Below are 22,287 nucleotides of genomic sequence, written 5' to 3'. Positions count from 1 at the left end.
GTCTCCAGAGTGAACCTCTTCCCCAACAGACCCGACATACACCCTCACTTTTTATTCCACCGCCAGGAGAAACCTGTCCCTTGATCACTGTCTCTGCTTAGCCCTGGATGACACAGTCAGACCAGCTGGAATGTTCAAGATGGGTTGTGGTTCCTCCTTGAAAGGACTTGTAAAGTGACAGAGCAGGAGCTGCTGTGCCAGGGGGCCCGGTCCCCCAGAGGTGGCCTTCCCGTCACCCCCACCCCCACCCCCTGCCCATCCTGCCCGGCACCTGTGCACTGCCCCCTCCCAGTTTAGGTGGAATGCCCCAAGCACAGGTGCGGCTGTCACTGCCATCTGCAGCACCCCAGATCCCTTCACCCCTCAAGCCCCACCAGGTTCTTCACCCCTGTTTCAAGGTGCCCTCCACACCTCTAGGACTGTAGCAATCTCAGAGGCCTGGCCGGCTGGGTTGTGGATTCAGACCATTAGGGGGAAACCAAATAAAAGGACCAAACCCCTGTCCCTGGGGAAGGCCCTTGCTCTGATCTGGCCTCAGTGACGTCCTCCATCGAGGCCCTGATCTCCCTGCTAAAGGACGATCACATCACCTACACACAGAAACAGAATCCCACATATGCTGGCTGGAGCAATGGTACCCTCGAGAAAGACCCTGCTTGGCCAATTGTCTCTAACCCCAAAATACCTTCCCCAAAGGGAGCTCTTGGACATGCCCTTGTCTCCACTCCCCAAACCCACCTCCAAGGCACAGGTCTCCAGCACCCCCTAAACTGGTGGCTGCTAATAGCACCTAGGTCCATTAACTCACTCTTCCCGAAATCCGCCCTCCTGGAGGCTGAAGGGCAGCTGGCTCTCCGCTCTCCGGCCTGGGCACCCAGGGGCTGCGGGAGCAGGAAGCCGAGACAAGCCTTCCACCATGAAGGAAGACAGCATGCTCTGATAGAAGCACCACAGTCACCGTTGCCCCCAGGGAGGGACAAGGGGGGGATCCCAGAGACATATCCTGAGGTAGCAAACAGCAGACCCCGTTTTCCAACTGGGGAAGCTGGGGTCTCAGGAGGTGAAGCACCGTGCCAGGGCCAGGTGTCACTCAGCGGTCAGGGAGAAGAGATTTGCAGGCATGGGGGGCTCGGTGCCTGGCTCTCTCCTCACACTCCCTGCTCCAGCCAAGCATTTATCTCCACTTAGAAGTTTCAGCGTCTTTTTTAAAAGAATGGCCTGATCCCTCTTGCAGTAAAGGGCAGGGTCCCTTTTGATTTTCTATGGAGGGTGCCTAAGTGGAAGCCCTCCCACTAAGCTGGCATCCCAGACCCCTCAGGGAGAAGGGGATGCTTCTTTAAGGGAGGGCCAAGAAATGGCCTCAGGAGACCCTCCACACACACCCTTCTCCAGTGGCAGTGGCCTGGGCCCCAGCTACACCTAACCCTCCTCTGCCCTCCAGCCGGCTTCGTCCCACCTCCACCAGGTTTTGTTCTCAGTCCCATGGCAGCCAGAAGAGGGAAATGAGCAGAAAGCACCACAGAAAAACCTGCCTTGCTCGGAAGTGGCTCAGAGCCCCAGGGGCCGCCCATGGGTGTCAAGCTGCTGGGCCCGGCTCTCCTAGTAGCCCACAGCCTCCCTGACCGGGGACCTGGCACCCCTCAGCCTCTACCCAGCAACCGGGGCCCGGAGGAGCCGGGCATGAGGTAGACTTTGTGTTCACTTCCCCCTACCCCACCCAGGCCAGGGAGGGGCCCGGTCCATGGTCCTTGTCCCTGCATCTCAGGGTGGGCTCCTACCCACTGCCCCCCTGTCCCCACTGGCCAGAAAGCTGGCAGCACCTGCAGGAGAGAGAGCACCGGGGAGAAAGAGACAGTCCTTTTCAGCATGGCCTCAAGATGCAGAAGTCTAGCTCCTGGGGCTTCCGGCGCAGGCCGCACTGGTCCCGGGCCAGCAACCGCCCTCCAGGGCCCACGCACTTGAGTGGGCGCCTCTTGAAGCCCCGGCCGCAGCTCTTGGAGCAGGGTGACCAGGCGCCAAGCTCCCACGCAGGGCAGGGCTCCCCGCAGGCTCGTGTCTCCACCGGCCGGTGGGCAGCATCGCAGGCCGAGGCCGAGAGCAGCCCCAGGGGGCCCCGGCAGTCCACCCCCCGCCTCTGGAGGCCGCTGCCGCAGCTCAGGGAGCAAGGCCCCCAGCTGCCCGCCACCCAGCGCGCAGGGAGCCTGTCGTCAGGCTGCTCCACTTGGTTGGAGAGACTGAGGACGCTGTTGTGCAGCACGGAGGGGCCCCGGTGGTCCCTGGGCAGGGAGGGCCGGTCCTCCCGGGGCTCTTTGGGCAGGTAGAAGGAGTAGCGGACCCGGGGTGGCGTCATCTTCCCCACGGACAGGAGCTCCACGGTCAGGGGCTCCAGGACGGGCCGGGACGCCTGCAGGCTCTCCACAGCGGTGCTCGTGCCGCTGTAGCGCAGCAGACTGCCCTTGACCACCAGGTCCCGCTCCACGGCCGACACGACAAAGTGCCCGTTGAGCAGGTACTTGCCCTGGCTGTTCTTCAGGGCCAGGTAGTTGTCGTCCCCGACCAGCCCCTTGTAGCCCCGCTGGCGGATGTCGATGCTCGAGGCGCCCGCTGGGATGGCCACCACAAAATTGTAGCCGTGCCTGTGGCAGGGAGAGGGGGTTGCACATCAGACCCACATCGGGACGTCAGGCTGGGAAGACCTCATCCCCCTTTAGAGTCCCAAGCCCTGGTGCTGGCAGAGGACAACGACCAGCCAGGCTGCCTAAGCATACATTTGGAAGCCATCGCCTCCCGCAAAGCTCACGGGTAGAGCTGGTGCATCTGGTTATTGCCAGGTAACCCAAAATGCAATACCCTGGCTTTATAACCTCGGGATCTTTTTCTTCCTCACTAACTATATCTCTTGGTCAATGTTAGCATGAGAGAAAAGCACAATTTCAGAGTCAGACAGATCCCTACCACTTGCTCAGCCACTGGTCTCAGATAAGTTATTAAGCTTCTCGAAGCTTCAGTTTCCTCACTTAAAAATTAGAGATCATAATATGCACAGCTCATACATGCTAAAGGATACAAAGCATCAATAAATATTAGCTATGATGATGATGGGGAAGAGGAAGGGGAAGGAGAGGAGGAGAAAGATGGGGAGGAGGAGGGGAGAAGAAGGAAATCAGTCTCCAGACTCTGAGCCTCAGGCTGGGAAGCTTGATTTGGTGAAAGGGTGCTGGCCTTGGGTTCAGGAGAAAGGAGATCTAGCCTGAGCTCCCTGTGTGATTTAAGCACGTGAGTTTCTTCAGGCTCAAGTGTCCTCGTCTGCACAATGGGTGGGTGAAAGGAGATGACAGCCAGGGTTCCCGCCAGTTCTAATGGTCTGTGAAAGAAGCACTTGCCATTTAACCAGTGCAGCAAATCTGGGGGTCTTTGCCTTTTGCTCCCTGCAGGAACACCCCCTGCAGGTCCTCAGGAAGGACAGTCTGGAACGCCTTCCACCTCCTGAGAGAGGAGCTGGCTGTCCTCCCTCTCCATCTCCCAGGCACTCAGCAGAGGGACCCCAACGTTCCCCAGACAGCCACCCAGAATTCTCCAGTCATCAGCCACTGGGACTCCCAAGTTTTCAGTGTCAACCTTCCCCCACCCCAATGGAGACCTCAGGCCCTCTGCCTGCCCCCGCTTTCTCCAGAAAATGGGTCAGGACCTTCAAAGAAGCACATTTCCCCTGGAAATAAAAGGGAATGTACTCAGGCTCTGCAAGCAAAGTTCGGGAGCTCCAGGCCCTAGGGCTGGGAAATCCAGAGGCTCCAAATGTTCCTTCAGTTAGATCCCAGGGCACTTCTCCCAGGAAGCAGAGACTCCTACAGTCACAGCCACTGATTTTGCCAGCCCCTTGCAGGTCTACAGCCCTTCTCTCTTCAACCCCATCCCAAGGCCAGTGCCCTAGGCCCTGGGAGGTGCCTGAGCCTGTGACATTTCGACCTCCACTTAGAGTCAACTTATCAACATCATTAACACTTACTGGGTGGGAGACACCAGGTCCTATGCTAAGCATTTCATTTCGATTAGCTCACTCAATCTTCACTATAGCTGTACATGAAATATATCTATGGGCATTACACCCACTCTACAAATGAGGAAATCAAGAGTCGTAGAGACTGAGTCACTTGCCCAAGGTCATCCAAATAATGATGACCTGAGTTTTGAACTGTGGTGCTCACGTCTGTCTCGCTCTTAATGACTCTGCCAAATCAATATTGAACTGAGTGTTCACTCCTTTTTGCCTGTTGAGTGTTGGCTGAATAAAGGAAGGGATGAATGAATGCATGAAGACCAGCCCTGGAGCGGTCTAGAGCCTCCACAGCAGGGGTTCTGGCCAGAAACTGACATCTCCTGCAGTCCGACCCAAGCCCCTATGCCTGGAGAAACTCCCTCCCCGCTGCCCCCTGCTCCCAGCTGCACCCTGAGGGGCCCAGAACTTACATGGGCTTGGTGAAGAGCCCAGTCACCTTCTTGCAGCTCCTGTTGTCTCCCCCACACACCCCGCACTTGTCGAACTTCTTCTTGGAGCCCAGGTTCCCGTCACAGCCAGCCTTGATGCACTTGCCTTGGACGCAGACCGAGGTGGAGTCAGGGGTGCAGAGTGTCCCGTCCACCACCTGCAGTGCCCCCCCCCAGGAGGGGAGGAAAAGGGGAGAGGGGCAGCTCAGCTGGGGGCTCTCAGCCTCCACCCACAGGAAGCCCGCACAGACCCCCGTCCCGGATCTGGACGCCTGCCCTGACTTGCTCACCTTGGGTGCCAGCACGTAGAAGTAGCCGGTGCCGTTGGCTCGGCAGATGAGCTTGCACTTGTCCCGCGGAGACACGCCCGAGTACTTTGGCACCCAAGCCACGGTGAGTGTGAGCCGGTTGGTGCTGTGGTTGTAGCCATTGAAAGCCTCACACTGTTCCTCACGGAAGCTCTTGCCAGAGACTTGGGAGGAAGAAAGCAGACCCAGGAAGCTAAGGGAGGAGCTGGGGGGTGGGGGTGGGGGCAGGGGGGCAGCCAAGGAGAGAAACCCACCCAGGGGTGCCCAGCTTGCCCGTGGCTCCAAACAGCTCTTTCCCGGCATTCCTCATCGTTGAAGCTACAGCCTCCCCATCTCAAAGGATTAAAGCAGCCTGGTCCCAAAGGATACAGATCTCAGAGGCTAAGGAACCCCAAGCAACACACCACCTTCTCGAAGAAGATCTCTAAAGATCCCTAACCTTAAACCCTTCCTTGAGGACAGGTAACCTAAACATTTGTTGGACTACCAACCCCCTCCAGTAGACTAGCAAAACTATTTTTAGAATGCTATTAAATGCATAAAATAAATTACATTACATAACAAGGAACACTAATGAGGTTATACAACTATCAGTAGATTTTTTAAATGTATTTGTGACATGTGTCTCTTTGTTAAAACATTAAGTAACAAGGCTCCATAGTCAGTCTAATTACTGTAATTTTGATGTAGTGACAGGCAAAACTGCATTTTGAGATCTCTGTGACACTTGAAATGTGACGTGAAAACACCCACAGTTTCTAGTAATGGGGAACTCACCCACCCTGCTACTACAGCTGCAGCTGTCTGCCTACATTTCTAGCAGGAGGGAATACTAAATTTTAGATAGAGAGGTTAGTAAAAAGAGAGATGTTTTTCTTTCCCACCCAAGTTCAAGGGCCCTGGATCAGGAACTCCTGTTTATGAAAATGGGCTTGCAAGTCCTGAAAAGAGTGTCACCTTCCCTTGAACCATTTAGCCTCCCAGATGGACCACCCAGAAGGAAAAGCCCCCTGACGGCCAGTGGTGGGTGGGCAGAACGATTCCAAGAGGGATGGCACCTCCAGGCTGCCAGACCTTGTGCCGGGGGTTTAGAATCTTGAGTGACCGCAAGGACCTCCAGCCCTGCCTCCCGGGCCCTCACCTGAGCTGGGGCACGGCTCCAGGCTGCACGAGCGGTACTTCACCCTCACGCCCTCGCAGTACTTGCCCCCGTTGGCAGGGGCGGGGTTGCTGCAGTGCCGCCGGGCCAGCTGCACGCCCCCGCCGCAGGTCCGCGAGCAGGGGCCGTAGGGCTCCCACTTGGCCCAAGTGCCGTCCACCTGCGCGGGAGAGTCCGCCGTTAGCCCTCGCCGGGGGCACCCAGTTCCACACCTGTGCTCCGGACCCATGCAAGAGCCGCACCAGACCCATGGGAGAGCCGCACAGAGACAACCCGTGCACACCCGAGTTCTCCTCCCTCGGGGATAAAATTCACTCTGTTTCACGAGGGGAAAATGATCAAGAGATGCTCAGCGGAGACACCCCCCCCCCCCCGGGCTGTGGGATCAGGAAGGCCTGTTTCCCAGTGGGTCCTGCCCAGTCTAGCCCGGAGGCCTGGAGCAAGCAGCTAAGTCCTCTTCAGTTGCAGATGCGTCTTCTGCAAAAACGGAGCTAATAGCAGTCGGGTCTGAAGTTAGACGGAAAAGTTAAATTGCATAACAGCATCTGAATCGGTGGATACACGGCCTAATGCGTTTGTCAAAACCCGCAGAGCTGTACAAAGAGTGAACCCTGATGGAAACTATGGAGCTCAATTACTAATAATCTATCAATATTGATTCGCCTATTATAATTAATGTACTGCACCAATGCAAGATGTCAATAGTAGGGGAAATTGTGGGGGTGGGTTGGATGTATGGGAACCTCTGTACTCTCTGCACATTTTCCACAAACCTAAAACTGCTCTTAAAAAAAAAAAAAGATTATGGTTAAAAAAATAAAAATAATTTGTAGTACCATGCCTTCCACAGAGCAGGAATTCAAGGTTTCCCATTATCTATCTGCTAGTGTATTTACGAGACTCTCTAAATCTAAGGCAAGGTTAGCCCCCGGCCTCTCCAGAAAGCAATACAGCCATGGATATGGGCGTATTTTGATTTGTCAGTGTTCCAGAATTCAGAATTTTCACCAAACCAGACTGATCTTAATTAAATCAGGGACTAAATTTGAGAAAGTGTCACTAAAGTAGTTCTAATGTTTGCATTAAGAGGGGATACAGGTTACAGACTCCTAAGCCATCCTAAAACTCTGTTTGGCTTTGGAGTGAATTATGCAGTTGTTGTTGCTGTTATTGTTTTTAAGAGGGTGGAAAGGGGATAGGAAATGTACAGGTTTCATTATGTTTTTCTTAAGATGACAGTAAAATGAGTTTTCATTCCCTGAGACAACATCATTCGGGCAATAGAGGAAGCAGCTCAATTGAATAGAGTGAAACCACAGATAATCCTTCCAGCAAATAAGGCACGCAGAGCTCAGTGTGCAACATGAACTCTTGAACTCACGTAAGTGTCCATTTATTCTTTCTGTTCCTGGGTCACAGAGCTCATTTCATTGTCAGCATGTCTGTTTTGTCCTCTAAATAAATGTTCTCCCTTGGCCCTGCCCTCTTCTCCAAGGAGAGCCCCATTCAGTCCACCGTCTTGCTCCCCAAGAAGGATCGTCCGCATCCACCCTTTCTGCCCCCGGGCGCCCTGCAGCATAGCCCCATCCCCACCACGCCTGGAGGCCCCAAGGACCTTCCAAAGACTGTGGGGGCCTGTGCCTCGGCTTCATTGCCTCCAATTTTCCTCAGTATTTAACACTGTGCTGTGGCTTCGGGGACCATACAGGGGTGACTTGCTGTATCTTCTCCCCACTTATTCATCCGACACACATTCTCAGTGCACCTAACAAGTCCACTCATCCATCCACCCACCCACCGCCCCTCTGTTCAGGTCCTGCAACGTGCCAGGCACCATCTAAATAAAGCCCCCACCCTCAAAGCGATGACATCCTCGGGGTTAGCAGGAGGAGATCCACAAGGAACAAATAAACCAGCACCCGGAGACAGTGTCAGATGGGGAGGAAAGCAGGAGGGGAATGGGAGCTGGGGGGCGGGGGGGTTCTGTATTATGGGTGATGAAAAAGGGAATGTGGGGAGCGAACCCCTTGAGGTCTCACGGGAGGTCTTTGAGGGACCCCGAGCATAGAAGTGACATGATCTGCCTGGCATTTTAGAGGCCCCCTCTGGCCACTGTGGTGGGAGTTGTCCCTAAGGAGTAAGACCAGAAGCAAGAGACGAGCCAGGGACAGCAGTACCAATTCAGGGAGAGGTGGTGGCAAATGAATTGGTGAGATTCTGGATCTTTTTTGAAGACAGTCCACAAGAACTGCTGCTCGACTTGGAGGTAGGGTGTGTGAGAATCACCAACATTAAGGGAGAGAACAGGCTTTTCATGCCTGGCCAGTAAATTGCAAATCCCTTTTCTACCTCAACCCAAGACTGGAAGAATATGAAGTTGTTATATTAAGAGAATATTTGGGGTTCTGAACTTGTCCTGGTTTGATCACCTTTCCTATTTACCAGGGAGGGAGAAAAAAACTTCTTTCCACCATGTTCCAGGTAAAAAGCAGGTATTACAATGAAACCTGCAGCTTGGTTCAGCACATAGCAAATGGTTTGGTGCCATTTCAATCCCAGACCTGATGGCAGGAAGCCCCCAATAAACTGTAAGTTCTCTAGGGGGCCATGACCAACCCTTCTCCATGTGTATGACCCCCAGCTCCCTGCACAGGGAGCACACTCAAGAGATATTCGATGAGGCAAGAAATGAAGGAACCAAGAGGAAGCCAACTCCTAACACCCCATGTTGAGCTTTGAACCCAGAGTTCCTCCACTGCTAGGACAACGCTCAGCACTCAGAAGGCCATACCAAGTGTCTAAGGCCACACCAAGTCTTCTGACCCTCTTTTCTCTCCACCCTTAGATTTATGATGGGGAGAGGACCCTAGGCTGGGAAGCCAAGGCCCAGGGTAGCAGTGAGATATGGCCAACGTCACACACAGCAGCCCTGCTGTGGGAGCTTCCCCGCTTTGGGCCCAGAGCTCAGAGAACCCTGAGGTCAGCTCCCCTCCACCCAGCAGCCCCTGGCGAGCAGGCTTGGGCACTCACCCTGTACTCGTTGGGGTCGTATCTCTCCACACAGGCCCCCTTCAGGCAGAACTTGCCCTCGCCACACCCAGTGCCATCTGCCCAGGGGAAGTGGCGCGTCTGGCACACCACATGTCCCTTGGCCTTGCCCGTGCACCACAGCTTGGCGCAATACTGCATGTAGGGGCAGGGCTTGGAGCCCACACCAAAGGCCAGCTCACACTGCTGGTTCAGCGTGTAGCTGGAGCCCGGCAGGTCCTCAGGCAGGGTGATGGTCCGGCTGGGTTGGTCCAGGAGGCAGTCACCTGCAGAGAGCAAGGACATCGTTTGTTATGGAGGAACTGGGAACCACAGGGCTTGGCTGGACCAGCAGGAGACTGCAGCCTGGAGATGACAGTTCCAAAGTCACTGTATGCTTACATGCTCCCCTCTACTAGCTGCTTTCACCTTCATAATTGATTGGAGAAGGCAAGGAGTGTTTTTACCACATTCTAAAGAAACTGTACAAAGTCCAGGAAGGCTAAACCACCACCACGGCACAGTTAGGGGCTGCAATGGGGCTGGAACCCAGGTCCCCTGACTGCCAGCCAGGCATTTTTTCTGAAACATTCCAGCTAAGAGAGGCTCCTTAACAACAACTGAAGTCCAGGGCTGACCCAAGAAGCTGAGGGTTTCAGCGGCCATGCGAGGCCTTTGGCATCCCAGCATCTAAATGGTGGGGAGAGAAAGAACAAAGGGACAACCGGCACAGACCCTTTCAAAGCCCTTTCAGGAGTTGAGGGCCTCCCAGGTAAGAGGAGACGGGTCCACTGGTGACCACAGCAGGGATCCCCTCAGCAGGCACCTTCGCTCTCTGCCCCCAGCTCACCGTGCCCACTGTCCAGGAAGTCAGTGATGATGGCAGCACTGCAGGCAGACCAGGGGCTGGTGCGGTCAATCTGGATGAGGGTTGGGGACATCATGTGGTTGGCTTGGAGCTTCCCAAACACCTCTTCACACACTTTGACGTTGTCGTGGGGCATGTTGAACACATGGCCTGCGGGGGACAGATCGGAGAACTCAGAGGGCAGAAGGACTTGGCCAGGAAAGGCCTGTGTTGGGGAGGACCGATGGGGAAGCTACAAGGCTCGTATATCAGCTTTCAGGCTGGTCATTTCTACCTATGGGTAGACTGCAGGCATCCTCAGTGTCACCTTCTCTTGTGTCCCATCCCCTCCACCAGCCCTCAGTGCAGCCAGCGATGTGTCACATGGCTCCTCTTTTCTTTAAGATATTGTCCCCACAGTGCCTAACAGATGAGAATCTGTGACGGCAGAGTACTCGGATGATCAGGGAAGAATAAAACAAAGGCATTGCTAAGGCAGACCCTGGTCCTGAGAAATGGCAGCTAGGGCTTCAGAAACAGGTGGGAGCAAAGACCAAAGTCCACCATCCCAGAGGAAAGCAGATCCCCAGAGAGACCCCCGGCGAGGAGTTCTGCTCCTCCGGCCTTACCCAGCTCATGGGCGGTGGTGAAGGCTGACGGGAGCCCGTCGTCCTCGATCACAGAACAGCTCCTTTTGGGGTCGCACATGGTACCCACATCAGCCATGCCCAGAGTGTCACAGGTGGTAGCCCCACATAGGTCCTGCCAGGTGGGAGAGAAGGTGCCAGAAGTCAGAGTCAGCAACAGAAGGGGCCAGAAGGGAAGAGAGGGCATCCCCTAGGAAATTCCAAGTCGACCCCACTCTAACCCCAACCAGGCCCAGCCCCTTTCCAGCCAGACCCTTTTTCCCAGGAGAATGCGGGACAATGCCTGGAATCAACCCAGGCTAAGGGAGTAGACCCAGGACAGAAGTTCTGTGGCTTCCTGAGAAAAGTCTGCCCAAATGCTATCCAGGGAGGTCCCATGCGAGGAATTAAGGAGGTACAAAATTAAACTTCTAGGGCCATTGCTTTATATAGAGTTGGCCATCCAGACCAGAAAATTGGTGACTGTCGCAGCTGGACGAGGTCCTGGCAGTGGTTGATAGAGGCATATGGGGCAGAAGGCAAGCCTTTTCCCCTACACAGTCAGCTCTGGGCAGCCAAGGGCCTTGCCCAGTAAATGCCTTTTGGACACTCATGAATTAAGTTCAGGTTCTCAGCCAAAGGGTCACCAACCAAGGACCTGCCCACATAGGCAGAGACTTGGCTTCCTTGGGTTGGGATGAGGCAGAGAGAGATAGATGCCAGCCCCCCAGCTAGCCACAGCTCCGCTGGCGTCCGAAGTGCAAGGGGACCATGAACTCAGTGGTTGCTTAGAAGAAAAGACAAATTAAATGGCTTGTGACCCAGCAGGAAGGCCCTTCTTTTTGTTCTGGAGCTTAACTTGCAGCAGATGCTGGGGCTTCCAGTAGCAAACCCTGGCAGGGAATCATTTCAGGAGACGTGGAAGGACAAGATGGGGGGCTCCTGAGTGGGGATCTCAAAGAGCTTATTGAGCACTATGGGCGAGCAACATATCTAGACAAGAGCCCAGGAGATGGGAATAGGGTAAGGCCTGTGTCCACATTCTGCTCCCCTTGCAAAGAATGTGTGGAATCAGCAGTGTTGGTGTTCTCTTCACTGTGCCCCTCATTTCATGCATCACCTCATTTAATCCTCACCCTGATCTTAAGAGGCACACATATTATTTTATCTGGTTTTAAAAGGAGGAGGCTGAGATCTGTCATCCTAGGCAATCCTGGTCCCAGTGTATTAAATGCTAACACTGGACAGGTACTGCACATGCATTAGCTTCTTTCATCCTGGCACTATCCCACTGAGAGAGTGACTAAGATTCCCACCTTCCCCTGCAAGGATGCAGAACTCAGAGTGGTTCAAGTCACCGGCTAAGGTGTGGCAGAGTGGAAACATGACCTCAGGGTGCATGGAGTTCGCTTGCAGTGCTCTTTCCACGGTCTCACAGCTAACTGCCTAGCAACCTCTGAGCAAACGCAAAGAAAGGGCTGCTGGGGGCTGCTGGGACCCCCTGCAGGAGCAAAAGATTCGCACAGAGCTGTTCTCAATCTCTTTTCTCTTTAGGGCTGCATGTGTGTGCATGCATGTGTGCACATGTGCATATGTGTAAGTATGAACATGCATTGCATATGTGCGTGTATGCATGTGTGTCCATGTGGACATGTGTGCATACATGCATGCATGTACACATCTGTTGCGTGTGTGTGCGTGCATGCATCTGCAAGCACGTGCATCTTGACATGGGGGAAAGGTGGGTAGTAGAGTTCACAGGTGCAAGGGGCATAGGAGGAAATGTGGTCAGAGTACAGAAAATCAGCAAAAATTAATCCAAAGCTCTCAGAAGTTTACCACCCGAGCAGTCAAACTTGGCTTCACACGGTCAGGTGCCGGTCACACTTCGCGAATGAGTTAGTTATTCTGGCCGCGGCCCCAAGGGGTGATCAGATGATCTCGGAGGACACAAAGTCGACTGTGGGGGAGGCAGGTGCCTGTCCTGGATCTGCTGTCCTGGGCCAGCACAGCTCAGTTCTGCCACTTCTGTGAACCCCACGGGGTGAACCTCAAATTCCCTTCACTTCCCAGCACCCTTCTCTCTCCAGAGGCTCAATCTCCCAGAAAGTTCTCCTTTTCCAGGGTTCTGAAACCTAGGAAACAACTGCTGTCAACACCTGGGGAGGGGAAGTTTGGGAAATGGAATGCTGAGGGACGGGGGCCACAGCGAGGAAGAAGGCTCGGAGGAGGCTCATGGAGACAGGTAGGCAGTGCAGCCACACGTTCCTAGACACTGGAGTCTGCACCCTACAAAGATGGCAGTCTGGGAATTCTAGCCTGGAGGCTGCAGTCTGCAGGGAGAACCAGAGAAAGCACACTCGGTTCCCTCTGGGGCACCATGAGTACTCACCACTAGCCCTGGGTAGAGCTAGAGGGCCCAGGAATGAGGAATGAGAATGAAGAAACCTAAATTCTGGCCCAGGTCCCAGCACTAAGTAGATGTGTGACTCGGGGCAAGCCAACTCTTTCCTTGGGGCCTCAGTTTCCTCCTCTGGGGAAGAGCTGATTCTCACTTAGGACCCTGACAGTACCATACTCTACGCCTTCCATCCCATCCCCAATCCCCGGGACCTCAGACACTTCTGGTCCTCTAGGCTACAAAAGGACCTCATAAAATGAAGCACTGTTACAATGGAAAGAACCCTACAAAACATCATCTTCTGGAGCTGATATCACTAACTCACAGAAAAGCGGAGCAGCTTTCCCTGGACCACCTAGGTGGGGACTCAGAGTCCTGAGCTCACTCTATCCCTCCATCCCGCTCATCAGAGATGGCCAGACCAGACCGAAAGCTTCTACTGAGACCCAGACAATTCCTGGAGCCCGGCAGTCCACAACCCGCCCCGTGGCTATGAGGGAGGAGGGATTCTCACTGGAGCAAGGACAGACAGCTGCAGGCCCTTTCTGGCCAGGAGCAACCTGTTCTTTCCATCAAGAAACCCCAGTTCCCCCGGATCAAACAAGAGGAACAGGGAAAGAACCGGCATACTTCCTGAGGGCAAGGGTGGAGCTGAGAGCAGCCTCCTGCAAAAACCGGAGTCTCCGCTGTGGGAAGATGCAGCTGTTTGGGGTCAGAGGCTCTGCCTGTCCCTAAGTATCCACAAGCAGCTGCCCGGCACCCGGGAGTACCCAGCTCAAATGCCTCATTTGTGGCACCGAGGGCCTCCACCCTTTTGGAATGAACTCAGAAGTGCTCGTATTGCTTTAACCTCTTCCACTCAGGCACTTGTCTCCAGAAACTGCAACCACGCAGGTTCCTTCTGCCTGGGAGGATGTGTGCGCTCTGCAGCACAGCCCCTACCTGCCTCACTGTTTTAGCAACTTGCCATTTCTCTTTGTAGCTGCAGCTGCAGCGGTTTTTGCAACCTGGCCAAGAATCTAACCCTCCTGGTTTATTCTTTTCCAGCTGTTCCTTCCTATAAAATACTGTAGAGTTGGAACCATATTAATAATAATAAAGGATCAACACCTTGAAATGGCCTGATTCATACTTACCAATGCCACTTCCTACATCCCCACACACTCAACTTCTATCTTCCCTACAGACCCCGTTTCCCTGGACCTCCTCCCCACCTCCCCTCATTTCCCACGCCATTACCGAGGTGTTCAATATTTTCCAGCACAATGGAGAGACGGACCCATAAACATTGAGCATGAAGAAAGTTGTTCTTTTCTTAATTGAAAAAAGAATCGCAGCAGAAAATATGTGCATTCTCCTGCAGCCAACTTCCTGATTACACTGCTCTCTGAGGCACGTGAGCCGGGGCTAATTTTCATAGCCATATCACAGCATCCAAGTTTTATAATCACAGAGCTTCAGCGCCATCCTCCCACTTGGCAGGTGAGTCAAAGTCACCCACCCGGAGTCACCCGACCGTCCAGGGAAGAGCAGATGGGCCTTCCACCCAGGCCCTTGGCCGCCGAGGCCAGCTGCGTCCTCTCCTCGGAATTCCACTAACAGATGAAAACCGCCCTGCACTAGGACCTGCCCCTTTAACTTGTTCCCATCTGGCTGTCTCTCATGCATCATGGTATTTCCTCGTCCAGCCCAAAATCCACTTCTGTTTGTAATCCCCAAGGATGGGAGGGCCTCGCTTTCTAGAAGAAAAAGAAATCTAGTAACTCCGTGCCTGGGAAATGTGACTAAGGCTGCCTTGGGAAGAAGGAGATAACAGCCTGGAAGAGAGGGTTAGTTACTGCTGTTAACAGAATATCAAGTCCTCAAGATGTACCAGAAAGGGTTCTAGAAAGAAACTGAGGCAACACAAACAACAAGAATTATCCAGTGAGGAGGGAGGGGAGCCCAAACTTGCTGGAAGCCTAAACCTTCTCTAGAAATCTTCACTTCAAGAAAGGGTGCCTACCAAAAATAATGAAAATGGCTAATGTTGATCGAGCCTCTACGGCGCTCTAAGAGCTTTACCTGTAGTGGCTCATTTAGTCCTCACAACAGCCTATCGAGGGAGAAGCCACTGTTCATCCCCCTTTTACAGACTGTAACACACAGGGTCAGCAAGCCCAAGGTCCAACAGAGAGGAAGGGGCAACTTCCTGATGGACTCCCAGGCAGTGCAGCCTCAGAGCTGGGCTCTTTCCATGACTCCACACTGGGTCTGGTGCAGCATGCACCTGAGAGCCTGCTTCCCAGGAATGAGGGGTCTAGGAAGCAGGACTTCCTCTCCTTCCCGGAGTGGGAAGAGTCCTGGGAGAATTCAGGAGAGGAAGCCAGTGGGGTGACGCTGAGGGCGCTCCCGAGAAGTGTCCACTGCTGCCGCTGCTGAGCAGGCCCCTGGCTCCCTGCCGCACACCTGCCTTGACACACTGACCCCGTTCCGGCTGTGCACCTTGTCTGCTGACTCCAGGCAAGGACTAAACATGCCCCTCTATGGGGCCTACTTGCCCCAGGGTGAAACCTGATGGCAAAGAGCCAGAAGAACCTACATGCCCTCTCCGGAGCCTGCCCCTGACAGCTTGGGAGCTTGGCTTAACGATCCGAGGAAGGGAAGTAGAGTACCTGAGCTTTCCCAGCTACGTGCAGCCCTATCACTGATGTCAGCACCTTCCCCTGTGAACATGCACTGAACAGCTATGATGTGTGACGTCGGGGCCCACACAGTCAGCTACAGGAGCTGCAAAGATAAACGAGGGCCCTGTCTGAAAGCAGCTCACAGATCAGTGGCCCTGGCAAATGCTGACATCCATAGTTTCCAAGCTAAAAATAGGAATATGTAATCAGAGAAGTGTTCAGTATACTTGCAAGGGCAGCAGGACAGAATGCTTTAAATCAGGACTACCCCCAATTTAAGTTGTGGCAAGGGGTCTGGAGGTAATTAGTCAACAATGACAAGTATAAGTTGAGCAACTTTTAACAGATAATACTAGAGGGCATTAGTTGGGTTCCCGTTATGGAGCACTCGGCAGCTTACCCTCACAGGAGCCCTGAAAATCAGGTATTGTCATCATCATCATGATTCCCATTTTAAGGATGAGGAAAACAAGGATGAAATAGCAAAATCATCCAATGTCCATTGCTAGAAAGAGCAAGAGCTCAGCCCTGCCTGGCGACAAGCTCTGTTCATTCACTGCAACCGAGGCAAGGCATCAAGGCAAAGGGAGGTAAAGTGCCAACAGTGGGAGACAAGCAATTACAGCGAAGTCCAAAGGAAGAGTAAGAGCCAGACCTAAGGCTGGAGAAAACCTCACTGGCCTTCCTGCCTCCAAGCTATGTGTACAAAAAGAGAAAGAGAAAGATTCTGCTGCTCATTCCTCCTTCCAGCCTTCCTCTCTCATCCTTCCTCATCAACAGTGACCTTACTTATTTGGTACGTAAGGAATGAGGGGAGAGGAGCACTCACCCCAAGAATCAGGAGACAGTCCATCCCTTCCTCCCTCTCCAAAGGAGTGGTGCTCAGTTTCCATCCAATGATTCAGTATCACACACACCCAATCTATAGATTGCCCCTCCTCCCTAATAGTTTCCCAAGCTGACTTCAGAAGAGATTAAGGCAAAACTATGGCACTTTTTATTATATTGGGAGATACCTATAAAATGCATGTTATCATTTTACTATTGACACTTTATTCTTTTATATGAGCATGAAATTTCACTGCTGTTTAGCACGTGCTTTGTTATATCAAGAACTGGCCTCCGTACACAGGTAGGTTCCAGAATCTGTCCCACCTGGCATGGTGTAGAATGCTCCCCTACAAAACAAAGTACTGCTCAAGGCCACAGTGAGAAGGTAAGTGCCGAGCCTGGGATTGTAAGAGATTGTGAGAGATGGAAAGGTAAGAGGATGGATGAGGAAAATAAGAGTGAAGAGAAAGAAGAAAAAGGGAAGATACGAAAGGGGCCACTCCAAGAGGGGAGAAAGGATGAAACGGTGAGAAGAGAAGGGGAAGGATTTTGGAAAGGGGTACACTGGCACTAAGCACCACAGAAAAAATAAAATAGATGAAGGAATAAGTAGGCAGAGAAGCCATAAATTACAGATCCTAGGAAAAGCCAGTCCAGAGGAGGAAATATCACAGATAGCAAAACAGGTGACTGAGTGGAGAAGAGGGAGGCCCATAAAGCCGAGAACAAGCCTCCTTCGGCTCCCCAGACCCAGAGCCTGCCTTGCCTCCTGTCCCTTGCGGGGTCCCGGGCAGCTCCACCAATAAGGAGGAGGCGCCCAATTCACAGATAATGGTCCACGCCTTGTTACCACCCTTGGCACACTGTCTTGTCATTAGCTGATTACCTGTGGGTCTCCCCGCCCACCCCACCCCCACCCCACCCCCAGTAAATTCCTAGAGCCAGGGGCCACATCTTATTAACAGTTGTATCTCAGGCACCCCGTGGACCACCTGACTATCATAGCTGCTCGGTAACTACTGAAAGAATGTATGAATGAATGAACGAAAGCCAGTCTACCATCAAGGGCTACCCAAACGTCAGTGGCCTTGGACCTGAAGAGACGGAAGACTAGCTCCTGCTGCCCAGTGCCACAAGGAGCCATTGGAACTTTCTTCCCCATGGAAGTAAATGTCCACCCAGAACAAGGCTGGCTCGAATGCTCCACACATCCCGGTTCCAACCCTGAGCTGATCTCACCCTGCTGTTGTCAGCTGAGGTCTCTGCAGAACATCTGGAGGCCTGGCACTTTGCAAAATAAGACGTGCGCTGCTCCTCCACGAAGTTATTCTGGATCTCTAGGTAAGCTGCTTGAATTGTCAAGATGCTTGTCGGATGATCAATGTATTCTCCTTGTAGAACGGTTGTAGGGTCCTCCCCGGGCCTGTCTTCTCCGTGTTTTGATTTCAACACCCCTCACCCCTCCATCTGTCTGCCAAGAGGACACAGCCTGGCCCAGACTTGTTTTCATACACAGCAACTCTGACTGTCAGTCAAAGGGAAAGCTCCCCACTCGCCAGTCCTCCCGCTCCCACTGCTCTCCTTCCAGGGGCCTCCGGCACCCTGGAGCTCTATGGGAGCTGCTATCATCTCTTGTTAAAGGAAGAAATACCATCTGATCAAGCCAGACCCCTTCCTGGCTAGTTTCTCCCTAGGAAAACCATAACGTGAGCTAAAATCAGTCACTAAGAGGCACCAGTCACCCAGGAATATGTGACTCTAAAAGTTCTATCATTTCAAGATCCCTTACAGAAAAAAAAAGTTGACACACACACACACATATATATTCTTACCAAAACAACCATATATAGATAGATAGATGTTTGCCAAATTTTAGTTTGAAGAAGCATCGATTACAACATTACAGTAAGCCAACTAGTTCATCCTTCTGATTTAAAGGATTACTACTGACCCTGACAAAGTAAAACAAAAATCCCTCTTCTTTTCTTGCGTTGGAGTATTTGGCAGTAAACCCCTCCAGGTTTCCGGAGACCACGTCTGCCTCAGTCTAGAAAGAGCAGCTGCATGCTCGTGTTCCCATCAAATACGGTACATGCCCCAGGTTGTTCAGGAATGAGAAGTTCCTGAGCCTGAGAAAGCAGCATGCCCTGATGTCTGTGCTGGCAGGGAGAAGTAAAGCACGTCCCCTGATGACAGACCTGCCAACACAGCCTCCCCACTCTGGCTGTGCCCTCTAGACTCCACAGACAAAGACACCTTCTAAAAGTCACAGCTTGCACCCGCCGGCAGACCCCACTGAGAAACAGAAGCCCTCAAGCTGTTTAATTGCTGCTTCTTCAAAAGGCAGGATCCTTCTGATTGTTCGGCCTGTGTCCCCAGCAGAAGTCCTCTCCTTAGGGCTGGTTCCAAAGAGTCAGCCGAGCCATCAGACAGCAGAGACTGAGGTCTGTTGCTTTAGAGCCTGTAAGTGGCTTCCACAGGGGCATCTCGGATGGCGGAGGGGACCACAGCTGCTTTGCCCATCATCTTGTTCTTGGCCTTTGCTTTTCTCCCCAGCAATCTGCCTGCAGAGCTGGTTTGTGTGCGGAGGTTGAAGTTGACTCAGGCAGTACTTGCAGGGGCCGGGTAGTGGCCGCTCTGCAGACCTCAGTTGGAAGAATGCATGCAAGGAAACAGACTTGGGCCAAAGACCTCCCCAGAGGAGCCAGGTGGTGGGAGGAGAAGGAGGCTGGGAAAGGGAAGAAGTTCAACTCCAGGAAGGGACTCGCTGTGCCAAATGGGTTAGTGTGGGAGACTCCAGTTCCAGTCCAAACACCAGGCCAGCTTTGACTGGCCATTTGGAGACAGTGGAGTGAGCAGTTGAGGCTGGGAAGCAGCTGAGGATTCTGTGCCATCCCCAGAACACCATGGTTAGGATAATGAGAAAATGAGAGCAGGGCACAGAGTCAAGTCACAGCCCCCAAGTCAGAGGAAGCGGATGACTTGGACGCCCCTTTTCTCCCTGGTCTCCTATATCTGAGAAATGTCAGGAATCTAAAAACTTCACAGCACCCAATCACTCCAACATCTATGAATCTAAACTTTCAATAACTCATAAGTTATTTGAGATAGAATATCAGGTGAAGATCTGGTTTCTACAGGCACTTCTGGGGTCTGCTGAGAGAATCCTAGCTACCACTCACCCGGGACTTCCTTAGTGCCCACCAGACAGGGAGCAGACAGGGCATTTCGAAGCCCATACGATGTCACTGCAAAAGGAGAAGCCACTTTTCTGACCTGCATCCATCTTTCTAATCCCAACAGACTGGAGTCTCCCAAATGGTCTCTACCAAGCTCACACAGTGTCCACTCCGGCACCAGGGCAGAAGCTGGAGCCTGCTTGACGGTCAAGAAGGGTCCAAGCAAATTTTAGTGAGTAACTCACTAGCTGGGCACATCAGGGAAAAGAGTTACCTTCCATGGGCAAGAATATGGGAAAATTGTACGAGATGCTCCCAACCCAGTTCCCACTGGAAGTCCACTTGAATCTCCAAGTGACACAGCCCCAGCTCCGAACAAGAGCCTAAGAATCCCCTAAGAAGAAAGACTCTCAGCAGAAAAGCATGCAGGAGAAGCAGCAAGGAAGGAGAGCAGGCTGCTTCCTTGACTCAAGGGCACTTGAATCTGTCCTTTCCCTAAAGCCCACAAAATCTCCCAAATTCTTACCTCCCTCCCAGTTCAAGGTTTTCCAGGCCCAGGACAGAGAGAGGACAACTGAACCTGTTACCCGCGAGAAATGTAGCCAGCCTGTCCTGGGACGCTGGGATTGCTTTCCAGTTCTACAGCCAGTGAAGGGAAGCTCGGAGGAGGTGTCTGAGGGGACTCAGACGCCCCCATACAAAGGCAGACCTTTCCCGCCCTCTCCAAAACCATCCTCAGAGCGCCTCCTACCGGCCTTAGTGGCAAACTGCAGCTCCCACAAGGCAACTTCCTGGGCGCTGATTGGCCGCCCCTGGTCAACACCTTCCGAACCAGCAGGTTCTCCTCCAACCTCGCAGATGCACGTGAGCGGAGCTCCGCCGAGACTGGGAGCCTGGCCCTCCCGGGAAGCCCCAAAGGAGGAGTCGGAAGAGACCAACGAAACTTAAGCCCGGGGGCACTGCTCGGCACGAAGGGGATTTGGAGACCTATGGCGGTGACCCTAAGAGAATGGGGCCATCTAGGCCCAAAAGAGGCTACAGATCCACTCACCTGCCTAGTGAAGAGGATGGCAGTGTCCCAGTACTCGGGGTGCTTGTCGCTCACTTTGTTCAGCTTCTTCTGCCAGGCGCAGAAGTTGCGCAGCGTCAGCGCCGCGTTGCCCGTGACCTTGGGTCCGCTATCGCGGTCCTCGAGAAGCAGCACCTTGACCACTACGATGCTGATGGGGTTGAGGATGCTGGGATGGCGGTAGAGGCGCGCCGCGGTGGCTAGCAGCGTCAACAGATAATGCTCCAAGTCCGCGCCGTGGAATTTGACCATGGACTCGTCCGCCACCACCAGCGTCTCCACGTACCGCGGGATGGACACGAAGCGCTTGGCGCGCCCCGACCTACGCCGGCTACGACCCTCCCCCCGGCCCGTCCGGCGCGGTTTGTAAGGGTCCAGGGCCCGCAGGATGGCGGGGTTCCAGCCTGAAGCCACCCCGCAGCGAGAGGTGGGATCCCCGGGAGGCCTGCCGGGGGCGCCCCGGCGCTGCAGGAGGTGTGCGCCCTGGCTGTTGCGCCGCGCGTCCGGCGCGCTGGCGTTGGGCAGGGGACTAATGACATACTCGGCGCCTCGGTAGCCGAAGGCCCCGCGTAGCCCCCCGCATAGGCTCAGTGCGGCGAACGAGTCCGGCTCGGCATTCACGTCCCCGGAATAGAAGCAACCGCGCAAGTCTTGAGTGCTCCCCGACAGCTCCCGGAGAGGGAAGCTCAGATGCTCCGTGGCGAAGGCGGGAGCCAGGAACTGGGCATCCGGCGTCAGGTGGAGGTAAAAGTCTTCCTGAAATGCTGTGACCTGGAAAATGAGCCCCTGATCCGCCGAGTCCTCGGGACCCCGCCGGTAGTAGTGGCGACCGTTGATGTCCGGGTCTAGTCGGATGGGGACCACCACCTCCCGCTGTGGCTCAGAGCCGCTGGCGGGTCGCCCGGCGAGAGCCAGGGTCAGGATGCCCAGCAGAAGCATGGCGCAGGGCAGCGCTCAGCCGCTGCTCTGAGAGGGGCTGGCCCGGCTCCCCGTCGCCGGCACGGTCTCCGCGCAGCCGGCACAGGACCCACCAGCCCTCCGGGACAACACGCGCGCGGCTCCAGCAAGAAGTGCAGACGCTGGGAGATTCCCTCCCGAGCCAGCAGCGGGCGGGCACTGGCAGCCCGCGCCTCCTACCTGTGCCAGTCCGAGCGAAGCGCTCTCGGGGAGCTTAAGTACAACCTCTGTCAAGTGCAAGGGCGAAGATCTGTAGCCGCGAACTAGCGGGAGGTGCTGGGCGGCTGCTCCGAGCCGCAGCCGCTCGCAGGCTGCAAAGCAGGCGCTGGGCGAGCCTATTAAAGGCCCCCTCCTCCGTGGCCGGCCCAGCCGGCGCCCCTCCCCTCCTCTCCTTCCAGCCTCCCAGAGCCTGCGGCCCCGAACCTCCTCCGGGGGCCACCCGAGAGCTGGCCCCGCCTCCAGAGCTGAGAGCCACTAGGCAAGGAGGGAGTGGCGCTGAGCTGAGGCGGGAGGCGGGGGCTGGCGGGGCGAACCCGCGCTAAAGTCGCGGTTCGCTGTCTTGCCCTCGGTTATGCCCCGGCGTCCCGACGCTTCTGTCACTGCTGCCCTGGCAGACATCTGCCATCTTCCCCGAGTCTGCCCGTCATCTCCAAGCAGCGCGGGTCGCGAGTTGGGAATGAAGCCCAGCCACTCGCCCGCTCCTCCCAGTCCCGCCTCATCCCTTCCTGGCAA

The 22,287-nt window shown here is 54.3% G+C and overlaps 1 protein-coding gene across 1 annotated transcript; it reads right to left on the bottom strand.

Moving 5' to 3' along the window:
• Positions 1–286: 286 nt before the first annotated feature.
• On the bottom strand, positions 287–21,537 carry ADAMTS15 (ADAM metallopeptidase with thrombospondin type 1 motif 15). Its single transcript, XM_037841970.1, has 8 exons — positions 20,581–21,537; positions 10,456–10,588; positions 9,830–9,997; positions 8,983–9,266; positions 5,935–6,112; positions 4,776–4,957; positions 4,468–4,643; positions 287–2,636 (listed from the first exon to the last, which is right to left on the bottom strand). The coding sequence occupies exons 1-8, from the start codon at positions 21,535–21,537 to the stop codon at positions 1,862–1,864; spliced, it is 2,853 nt and encodes a 950-aa protein (XP_037697898.1). The 3' UTR covers positions 287–1,861.
• Positions 21,538–22,287: the final 750 nt, after the last annotated feature.

Source organism: Choloepus didactylus, chromosome 6 (assembly GCF_015220235.1).
Source record: "Choloepus didactylus isolate mChoDid1 chromosome 6, mChoDid1.pri, whole genome shotgun sequence".
Classification (NCBI taxonomy): Eukaryota; Metazoa; Chordata; class Mammalia; order Pilosa; family Megalonychidae; genus Choloepus; species Choloepus didactylus.
This window is presented reverse-complemented; position numbering and strand designations above follow the sequence as displayed.

Excerpts from the sequence above, each read along its gene's own strand:
- ADAMTS15 (XM_037841970.1), bottom strand. The coding sequence starts at position 21,537 with ATGCTTCTGCTGGGCATCCTGACCCTGGCTCTCGCCGGGCGACCCGCC. Across the intron at positions 10,589-20,580 it reads CCATCCTCTTCACTAGGCAG|GACCTATGTGGGGCTACCAC; the intron begins GTGAGTGGATCT and ends CCCACCTGGCAG. Across the intron at positions 4,958-5,934 it reads GGAGCCGTGCCCCAGCTCAG|TCTCTGGCAAGAGCTTCCGT; the intron begins GTGAGGGCCCGG and ends CTTCCTCCCAAG.